The following is an 11,421-nucleotide window of genomic DNA, read 5'->3' on the forward strand; positions in this document are numbered from 1 at the left end:
GACGGATGGATGGATAGATGGATGGATGGATGGATGGATAGATAGACGGATGGATGGATAGATGGATAGATGGATAGATGGATGGATGGATGGATGGATAGATAGACGGATGGATGGATAGATGGATGGATGGATGGATAGATAGACGGATGGATGGATGTATAGATGGATAGACGGATGGATAGATGGATGGATAGATGGATGGATAGATGGATGGATGGATGGATGGCTGGATGGATGGATGGATACTTTATTCATCCCGAGGGAAATTTCTATGTAGCACCCAGATTGCATATCAATGGATCTGGCTCCATTGTGGCGGCATATGAGGAAAAACTTAAATATATTCTGCCTGAATTCTTGGGCATGATCACAGACAGTAGAACAAAGTGCCCTCATATACAGTATGTTATATTTATAACAGGTAGGAGATACCTCTGCGCATGTTTTCACAATCCTGCTGGATCGTTTCGAAAGGTCTCCCCTGCTGCTGTCCACACAGTCAAGCATCACATATTTTCTCTCTCGATCGCACGTACTGAAAGTGATTTTGAAAGTAAAGCCCACCTTGTGTAACTTTCAGTTTGAATCAGCACCTCCAGTCTTTAAATAATGACTGGGTTTGTCTTGGCCAATGTCGCGCTGTGAGTCATTTGAGTTCTCTGGGTTTGACTCAATCGAAGGTTACCATCTTACTGAAATGACTCAGTGGCAGTTAGACTGTGACCGAGAACATTTCCTGTGTAAACACGCAAATGCAGAAACAGAAGAGCTCTGTTTTCGCTGGACATGCCGATTAAAAGGTGTTTGTATTTTTTTACGAGTTTCGGTTTTGCAGCGTATTGCAACACTTGTGAAACAACTGCTGTAGTTCTGTCAGATGATGGTGGAGCACCCTCCACCATCTGTGTCATCTACACCACTTTCTGCAGATCTTGTTTGCATACAGTTTTATATGTTCTCATATTAGAAGTGATCCCTCACTGCATGACCCCTGCTTGCCCTTTTTGTAATCACTCTCCACCAGGCCATCTTCTTCGGCGGTATCGACCCATCCATCCGTGGCGAGGTGTGGCCCTTCCTGCTGCACTACTACAGCTATGACTCCACATCCCAGGAGAGGGAGGCCTGGAGACTGCAAAAGCGCACCCACTATCATGACATCCAGCAGAGGAGGTGGGGGACAGGGCGAAATAAATAGTTTTATTATATATAAATCATCTGGAGATTTCCTGGCTGCTGGTAACGTCTGTGCCACAACATGAAAGATTTGACGTCACGGAAATCAATTTATTTAACCAAAAACTGTGAAACGGAATATAAACTGTCACATGCCGGCAGTGTCGGCTGCCAAACGCTCAGTCAGTCAGTTGAATATGTGAGTCTTTTGTGGCTTCTCATCGCAGGCGCTGAGCAATCAATAGGCACAATCAGGGAAGTGTTAAGGGGAGGTGCCGGGTGTGAAATAAAAGGTCTCTGGAGAGAAAACATGTCAGCGGTTATCAGATCATACTCTGTCGTCAGAAGGAACACACACACACACACACACACACACACACACACACACACACACACACACACACACACACACACACACACACACACACACACACACACAGAGAGAGAGAGAGAGAGGCACTTCGCTAAGTCTTCATTTGTGTTCACCCCTTAAACCAAAAGGTTGAGTGTGCACATATTTTCACACGTTCCACCGCTCTGTCTATAATGAATATGATAATCGGAAAGGTTTCATCTGTATGGCCTATTAAAATTTTGAGTAGGTCTTATCGAAGTCGGGTAATTAGAGCCCTTGTTCTGACTCTGATGTGGATTCCTTTTTAAAGCCCGTTTGACTAGAGCAGCCTTCTGGTTGATCATTAGGAGCAAGGACACAAGTCTGTGCTTTAGTTCCTTGTCTCCCTACCTCGTCTTCTCCTCTTAGCCGTGATAACTAAGTGGCTGCAAATGGAAACGCAGCTGTAATAAGTACATATATCTTTTTTATTAAGTTAAGACTGGATTACTGCAGACGTAGGTCAACGGGCAATGAACAGAATGATGGTGGAAAAACTCACAAACAAACATCACCGAATGACAGCCTTTAGATGAGATCATCTTCCTTTTTGTTGCTTTAGTTGAATATATTTATTGGTTTTCCACAATAAATAAAGTGTAACTTCACCCCAAAGGTCTGAGCCTAACTCCACCAACTGCATCATTTTGAAAAAATGCTTAAAAGTGGGCTGAGGCAGGAGGGCGTTGACATCCTTTTATCCCAAATGGGTCAACTCGAAGTTCAGGGCTCATTTTAAAACAGTGAATTGTGTGTTTTATAAAGATTTCATGGGTTGAAAATGACTCAGTTTAATAAGAAATCTAAACATTAATAACACCAGGATTGATGTGCTTCATCACAGTACAGTCATATCATTTAGTGTACAGCTCAAAAAGCTAGACAAGACCTATATATAGATACACATACACACAGAAAACATAAAACAACGACTTCTATATACTGTAGTTCATACCGTCGTACATAAGCTGCATTTGTTTTTTAGTTAGTGCATAAAGAATAACCATAGATCCTTTTTAGATAATCATTTGTGCACTCAAACACTGATGTTTACAATTTGTTTGCAAGTCAAATGTGTGTTAGTAATACATTTTGAATGTGTTATGTAACAAGCTGTAAGGACAATGTCCTCTCTGGCTGTCTTAAAGAGGAAGTGCTTTTGTTTCATTTTGGTGCACCAGTGACTAAAATTCAAAAGAGCTCTATTCTTGGTTCAGATTTGTGGAAGAGAAGAGGAAGTGCATTTCTTTCCGTCAGTAACGTTTTCTGTGTTTATAAATGCACCTGCACACATGTCCAGACTAGGGCTGCTGCTTTTTTCTTTTTTTATATTGAATGAATTCTTTGGTGTGTAGTAAAAAATGTCCAAGGAGATGCCTTCAAACGTCTTGTTTTGTCCAAAATCCAAAGATACACAGCGTGCAGAAACACTAAAAGAAATCTACAACCAGAGTTTTTGCGTAGAAAATTAATCGGCAAATATTTTCATCTTATTGCATCATTGTTTGTACCATGTGCTGCTTTCTGCGTATTCTACAAACGCTGTGATACGTGGCATTGGTCCATGCTATATACCTGTCCCTATTATTATTATTATTATTATTATTATTATTATTATTATTATTATTATTATTATTATTATTATTATTATTATTATTATTATTATTATTATTATTATTATAATAAACGTAAAAGAAAATGAATAGAAATGAGTACAGGGCAGTAGTAGGGTCTAAGAGATTACGTTCCTATTTAATATTCCGATAACATACCAAACATGTAAAGTGGTGAAAACATGTGCTGAACTCCTGAGTAGCATCTTTGAGAGGGAGAGAGAGAGGGGGAGGGAGGGAGCGGGGGGGGAACAATAGAAAGGTGGTTGGGGAGGGTCCAACCACACAAACACACAGCACTGAAACTAAACAGTTGCGTGGCGTTGCATCAGGTGTGCGCTCATTATTCCTGGTGGGGCCACATGGAAAACAAACAGTGTTAATTAAATCCCCTCTGCTTGTTAGGACTCGAGTACATTAGAGCCACACACAGAGTACATTGCTAATATAGTCCCTAACATTTAGATGGGTAGATGGGGGGGGTTTATGGTTGGGGTATTATCCTCAATGGAGCACTTTGTGGTGAAATACCCCTTCAGTCCACTGCGTACCCACCCCCACATTTTATAGTTCATTTGTTTCTACCCATTAGTGTTTACACCAGAGTAACATTTGAGGTAAAAAATGATTTGATACGGTTTTAAAAAAAACTACTCATTACCTTAGAGGAAAAACTATTCTCGTCTTTTTAACTTATCATAACTGACTTTGGGAACTAGTCCTGATAAACAACTGCGCTTTCTTTATTTCATGTATCAAACTTTTTCCATTTCCGCCTGCCGTATCTTTCAGATTGTCCATGAGCCCGGAGGAGCACAGCGAGTTCTGGAGAAAGGTCCAGTTCACGGTGGATAAAGACGTGGTGAGAACGGACCGCAGCAACCATTACTTCAGAGGAGAGAATAACCCGAATGTGGAGATCATGAGGTCAGACCACTTCTCTTCATCCCCACTCCCGATCTCTATCTCTTGTCTCCCTTACCTTCACCTTCTCTCCATCCGTCCTTATCATTCCCATTCCTCAGCCCAACGCACAGGCGTACCTATTCATTTCATATTCTGAACCCTGGGGGAGCCGCAAATGAGTTTCATGCTTTATTGACTCTGACTAAGCCGTCGGAGCACTTTTGATGCATACTCAGAGCTAATGGCTTTCTAAACGAGGAGCAAGAGGATTTAAATATCATATTAGTTTAGTGACTCTCGTCGAGGCTCCTGGTATTTGTCTTGGTATTATGTCTTATGCTGCTTCTGGGGCAGGGTGATCCCAGCGCTGCACAGATGCACAGCACTTAACTCGTGCTTCCTCTCATCTATTGTCCTCAAATGTCACAGATAACTTTCTTTGCAATATCTGCTTCTCCAAAAAGCTCCTCCATCCTCTTTAGTTTTTCCTTATGACATCTATTTATACTGTGTAATATTTCACTGATAACAATAAAATAAAAAGTCCTCAGGGTTTCCCCTATGTTTGTACAATCCTTAATAATACATGAGGACTGCCAGGGAAGTTTACTTCAAAGTAGGACCCATCTACAAAAAAAAGGGGGGTGAAAAACAAGAAAGATCATTAATTAGGTCCCTGGTTACCAGAGGAGTTGGCATAGTAACCGCTTAAGCAGGGCTTGTCATGTTTTCCTGGGAATTACCAGCAATGTTGAAACACATGTTGGATCATTCAGTGTTAGGGCGGGACCGTGCTTTTTCAGTGGTTTGGCTTGGCTGCGGGGTCGTGAACATTTCTATATAAGAGATTAAAAAAAGAAACATCTGAAATGTTTATGACTCTATATATTGCTATGTTGTATTGGATGTTCTGTTTTAATGCTGAGATGTTACAGCAGCGCTAAGATGTGTGTGGCTGTTCTTGACCCAGGCGGATTCTGCTCAACTATGCAGTGTTTAATCCAAACATGGGCTACTGCCAGGGCATGTCTGACCTGGTGGCCCCCCTGCTCACTGAGATCCAGGACGAAAGTGACACCTTCTGGTGCTTCGTCGGTCTCATGGAGAACACCATCTTCATCAGCTCGCCGCGTGATGAAGACATGGAGAGGCAGCTGGTAGGATGTGTGATGTAGTAGTAGAAGTAGAAAAAAGACACTTTGCACGACAAAGTGCAACACTGAATGCTTTACAGCGGAGAACATGTCGGAGAATGTGCGCCGACAAACTAGTACATTTCGAGCGAAAACCCTAAAACAGAGAAGGGTCATTGTCTCGTACATTAATGTTAATGAATCCAAATTCTTTCAAGTTTGTTACTCTGTCCCCGGGGGTAAAAAACCCCCAACTATTTTCTCTTCATTGTGGTTTCCTTAACGTGGACACGTACGTTATACCCCCAATCCATACAAGTCTAAAAGAAACGCGAGCCAAACGACGCCTGTGTATGTTTGCTCGCGGGCATCCCAGAGAAGGATAATCCCAGCCTAAGAATACTAAAATCTTACTCGCTATTTGTTTCCATGTTTGTAAGACAGCGTGTGCCCTCTCTGACCTGCCTGCAGATGTACCTGCGGGAGCTGCTGCGTCTCATGCTGCCCCGCTTCCACCAGCACCTGACCGGTCTGGGTGAAGACGGCCTCCAGCTGCTCTTCTGCCACCGCTGGATCCTGCTCTGCTTCAAACGAGAGTTCCCCGACACCGAGGCTCTGCGCATGTGGGAGGCCTGCTGGGCACACTACCAGGTCAGAGCAAAGTCTGAGCGGCTCCTTTGCATACACAAGTTTGCGAGAAGAACTTTGCATAAACGAGGAGCACAGAGGTTTCACTACAGCACCACATTCTCGATGATTTTTCAGGAAGCATGCAGAAAAATGAACTTTATCTGCAATAAAATGAGTCCATGTTATCCCTTTAAAGCCTGTCACCACAGACTATTATAATCCTCCTAAATACCTCCAAAGTGTCATATTACGTCTTGGTTTTGAAGGGGTTTAATGGTTTACATGGAGAGTGATTAGTGATCCTTTCAGTAAAGATTTGACATAAAATCCCACATTTTCATTTAGTTCACTTTGAATTGATCCATTTCAATAATAACGCGTCACAGCCTTACAAATGTACATTGTAAAGAGCAAGAGAACTGTAATCTGTTATTAAGCACATGGTAGGCCTTACATGTTATGATATGAAACAAAATATTTTAAAAAAGATATCCGTCTTCCTGCTTCGGGCCATCTGTTGAGCTAGATGTTCTGATCTTCAGCTACAGGTGCTGATGGAGGAGATAGCGGAGTGAAACCTCGGTTTAGACGGTTGAATGTCACCTACCAGATAAACCAGAAGCAAGAATCTCTGATTGATATCTGATTTGTTTTCTTCTGTAAATGGGTGGCGTCGAGATATTTTGTTTCATAATAGATTGTTGTTGACTGCTCTTGTTATCTAAGATTAAACTGACACAGAAAGGTATACATTTTTATTTGACCTTTCCTTTTCAAACAAGCCCTTAGTTCACTTCCCATCTTTAAACTTAAATGTCCAAATACTACATCCTCACTTTCCTTGAACTGGGTTCCTGGTTCTGTTGTAACCTTCTAATTGTACCCAGGGCAAACCTACATGCAGAGAGAGACCATGTTGTCATTACGTCCTTAAGAAAAACAACTGCTAATTTGCAAATATTCCTGCATTTGTCTTCCAGTATTGACCTGCTCACGAACCTCTTTCCCTCTCTTTATAGACGGACTACTTCCACCTGTTCCTGTGTGTGGCCATCATCGTTCTCTACGGGGAGGATGTGACAGAACAGCAGCTCGCCACTGACCAAATGTTGCTCCACTTCAGCAACCTTTCCATGCACATGAATGGAGAACTGGTGCTACGCAAGGTACACATTACTAAATGCTCTGGGTGCGTAAGGTCGGGTCGGGTCGGAAAACTTTCGCTGAACATTTTTTGAAAAGTTCCAAGGGAAGTTAAACTCTGGATTTTTCTACAATTTCAATCTAACAATCTGAATTTTGGGGAATTTATTTGGGGAAATAAACATAAAAACCATTACTAGGTATTATGGCATGTTTTTGTTTAAAGTTTGCAGCGCACACTACTGCCAGCGCCAAAGGACTACATGCTTTCATGCAAATTATTTATATATTACTGGAATATATTTAATATTTTCTATTATAAATGTTAGTTAACCAGCAGATTTTAACCTAAATTAGTTGTCCACTTTTAAGTTTTACACACAGCTCACATTTCCCCACTCACCACATGGCACATTTCACATTGTATGTATTTGACACATTTATAAATTAAATTTGGAAAATGAATAGATTACGTATGCTTAACATATGGTAAAATGTTAGTTTCTATCTGACGTGGTAAATACTGCCTGAGCAATTCCCGTAGATTCTCCATGAATTCTCTTTAATTCCCACGGAAAGTTTTCAATTCTTCAACCCAAAGTAAATGAATATCCCTTCAACTTAAACTCTTATAATAATCTGTGGGTTATGATCACGCTCCACAGACTGCAGCATTACATTTAATTAAAACCAGTGTTGTGTTTCAGTATGTCCCCAAATGCTGCACCATTTGGGGACATACTGAAACCTGCACACTGAGGCCTTGAGCTGCTAAATGGGACGCTGCCATGCCATGCGGAGGATTTATGATCTGCATCGCCGCTGCTGTGTCTGTGCCTGCATCCTCATGTTTATGGATGCTGTGTTAGTACTGCTGCAACCACAGGCAGTGAGTTCATGTTAGCATGCAGCTGGCGTAACTCCTTTTGTTGTTGTTGCTTGAGATTTTGCATCCGATGCACACTGGCGTTTTAGCTCGCTGACCTTGACATTGTTTAGTTACCAGAGTCAAGGGCGTTGATTTTATTTGAATGTTTTTAGTTTTTTTATCCACTATGTTTGATATCTTGCAAAGAACTGTTCTTACTTTCCGCCCTTGCTCCTCCAGGCCCGCAGCCTTCTCTACCAGTTCCGCCTGCTACCCAGAATCCCGTGCAGCCTACATGACCTTTGTAAACTGTGTGGCCCGGGGATGTGGGACAGCCGCTACATCCCCACTGTGGAGTGTTCTGGTGAACACGCAGACTCACAGAGCTGCCCCTATGGAGGCACCTCCACCCCCCAGCCCTCCTCACCCTCTCTCTCTATCACACCCTCGCCCTCACCTAACCCCATCCCCACGCCTACGCCGGAGGGCAAGAAAGGCTACAAAACCCGGGATATTTTCACCTTCCGGAAACAGTCCTGAGGCGGAGGCTATGGGGAGCTTTGCTGGTCTTGGCTCACGTTTGTTTGGATCCATCTGCTGGATTCTTGAACTATTTGCCATTCTCCGACTCCTCTCCCCAAAGTCCCCTGCTTCTAGTTTCCCTATCTTACTGAGGACTTTTGTCACCGGATCCTTTCATGTGGTGCAATATGGAACACTGCCTTACCAGAATGTTATTTAGCAACGTTCAGCATCACATGAATCCGCGATGAGGACGGTTTGCTGCTGGACGGGGCTGCTTTCCTCTTGGAGCAGGTTGGACAATCACCAGGCGCCATGTTGGTCTGGAGCTACTTCAGGTTCGAGTCTGCTGCTGGCTTGGCACACTTCCATGGGCTTTGTGGGCAAGGGGTCACATCAGGGTCGGAGGCAAGCGGCCTGACCGAGGGGTCAAATGAAACTGGAGTTTCATTCACGGGACTTGAACTTGAACTTTAAAAAATGTTTGCCGTGTTCTCACAATGGAGTATTTGTGTGAATATCAAATTACATTGTGCGTATCTCAAGATTGAGCAGGACATTTTTAACATGAAATCCACACCCTCTGTGATAACAAAGAAGGGTTGACCTACAAATAGGATTATAACAAATGACTGGTACTTTTTAAGTTTTGTTCAATTTTATTTTCAAACAAGTGAAAGTTTGCGTTTATATCAGCAGTTAAAAAATATTTAGCAATATTATATCCTTGCATGAGCGATTCTTGACTTATAGAGGGGCACAACATGTTTGTTGGAAAACACTCAAGCCCAAAACAGAGGTAAGAATGTGTTTACATGACAAACACTCACATCATAATAGGGCTCTGCATATTTCCTCATCAGATGGCGGAAAGGAACGGTCTCATAATTTCTCTGTTTAAAATGTTGTTTCCTGACAGGCAGGAGGAAGCTATGCATATGTTTCCTTCTGATAAAAGTCCGACACAAACGTTCACGTTACCTGTCGAGCAATGGGAGCTTAACCATTTACGCATTACCCTTAAAAGATACCATTTCCTGTGTGAGGTATTGGATGGATATGACGGCGCTGTCTGCCAAAGAAAGAATAGATCACGTTTTTATCCTGACGGCCTCATGTTTCACTTGAAGCGTTCGTCTTCTGTGTTGAGCCATGTTTAGAAAACGGTGGGAAAATCGACAGCACAGTTTGTTTGTTTTTTTCCTTCAGCGTTCGCTCCACTTTCACCTTTTAAATGACAACGCACTATCAACACTAAGAATCAGTCCACATGAATGTATCTGTTTTTTGTGTTTCTTCTCACTCAGCAGCGTGAAACTGTTCAGTGTGTGTGTGTGTGTGTGTGTGTGTGTGTGTGTGTGTGTGTGTGTGTGTGTGTGTGTGTGTGTGTGTGTGTGTGTGTGTGTGTGTGTGTGTGTGTGTGTGTGTGGGTGTGTGGGTGCGAGTGTAAGTGTGTATATAAACTGGAGTGACCTCCAAACATCTGGTAATGAGTTGGAGAACAGCCATAGAGCCCCCCTGACCAGTCTCTTTAATTATAGCAGTCATCATGGGGAGAACAAGAGAAGAAAAGTAAAGCTGGCTGTTGGGACTCTTTAGAAGAAAAAAAAGTGGAGATGAAGAGGAAAGGGACAACGTAGGCTTTGAACAGGGATGTATAGTGATCTGCATCTTGCCTCTGTGATTTGCAAGTCCCAGATGTAAAGATGGTCCCCCCCTCTGAAGCGTTTCCCTGAGAGCTTTTGAGTGACACTCCTGGGGCTGAAATCATCTTCAAATTGCTGCTAAAATGTAACATTAAGACCTTCAATCAGACACTCCCTCCCCCCTCCCTTTCTCTCTCTCGCTCGCTCTTTCTCTCTTGTGGTCTCTCGCTCTCTCACTCGGCAAGCAGTCTCTGCAAATGAAATTCACGACTGCTCCTTTTACCCATTAGATATCGTGTGCAGCTGCTTGCTGGAAATGCATGCAGAGTTTTGAAGATTGGGTGGCTGCGTTGAAATTAGTCGGAGATGCACGATGGGAAAGTAATCGAGTGTGTGTGTGTGTGCGTGTGTGTGTGTGTGTGTGTGTGTGTGTGTACTCATGAATTTTATTCAAATCCTCATTGAAATCACATTGTCTGCACAGGCACCGAAAGTCACGAGCCTAATAATGACTACTCCTATTTAAAGGGGTTTCGACCAGTCATCACTGAATGTACAATGTTGCTGTTGATCTCTATGGTATGTCGATGTATTACTGTACACATCTCAGAGAAAAAAAGAGCCTATTCTTATTCTTGGTATTAATAAAAAAACAAAGGCATACTTTCAAGAAAATGTTTTACTGAACAACAAAAACGATTTATAAATGCCTTTCTGACAATAAATGACTTTGTGATTGTGATCCGATACCAAGTAAAAACAATGCTGGGATTTACAGAACCACCTTTTACTTTTACATCATTAAACACTGGTCAAGTAATAGCATAATGTCTGTGTATTGTTTTGTAATATATGCTTATCAAGATTAATATAGAAATATATATAAGAATATAATCAAAGTAATTTATGAAGTTTTTAATAAATGCTCAGTCATGGTGAAATTGTGGCACGTGATTTAGGTCCATTTCTTTTTTTTTGTAAATGATGAAAACATGTGCACAAGACCAGATGAATGGAGGTCATTTTGCAGCCAGTAATAACAGTTTGTTCTATTCTGCATTTTAGACAAAGACGCTGTTATAATCTCCAAACAGTTCCAGTTTTTGGAGACATCAGTTTACTCTATGCATCCATTAAGTAAATCAAGCCAGTGAAGCCAGTAAGTACAAACAAATAACTATCTCCAGTAAATGGAAATCAGAGAATCAAGACTTTTTTTTAGAGTTGGTCCATAAATTCTGTTTGAGATATTCAATGTGAGTAATATCTCAGACCAGGAAGTTAAATACAGAGCAGCTGCTGGATGTGTTTCATGCTGACATCATAGACGTATAACGTGTTAATTCAAGTCTAGGATTAACTTTCCCTTTTTAAATGGATGCAACAT

The 11,421-nt window shown here is 41.9% G+C and overlaps 1 protein-coding gene across 1 annotated transcript in view; it reads left to right on the top strand.

Annotated features, from left to right (window-relative positions):
- Positions 1 to 10,958, top strand: part of tbc1d16 (TBC1 domain family, member 16) — a 23,437-nt gene extending 12,479 nt beyond the window's left edge. The window contains 6 exon segments of the mRNA XM_029438623.1: positions 1,028 to 1,176; positions 3,979 to 4,113; positions 5,063 to 5,249; positions 5,697 to 5,876; positions 6,875 to 7,021; positions 8,107 to 10,958. Of these exon segments, the coding sequence (XP_029294483.1) occupies positions 1,028 to 1,176; positions 3,979 to 4,113; positions 5,063 to 5,249; positions 5,697 to 5,876; positions 6,875 to 7,021; positions 8,107 to 8,406 (1,098 nt within the window). The 3' untranslated portion in view covers positions 8,407 to 10,958.
- Positions 10,959 to 11,421: the final 463 nt, after the last annotated feature.

Source organism: Cottoperca gobio, chromosome 8, assembly GCF_900634415.1.
Source record: "Cottoperca gobio chromosome 8, fCotGob3.1, whole genome shotgun sequence".
Classification (NCBI taxonomy): Eukaryota; Metazoa; Chordata; class Actinopteri; order Perciformes; family Bovichtidae; genus Cottoperca; species Cottoperca gobio.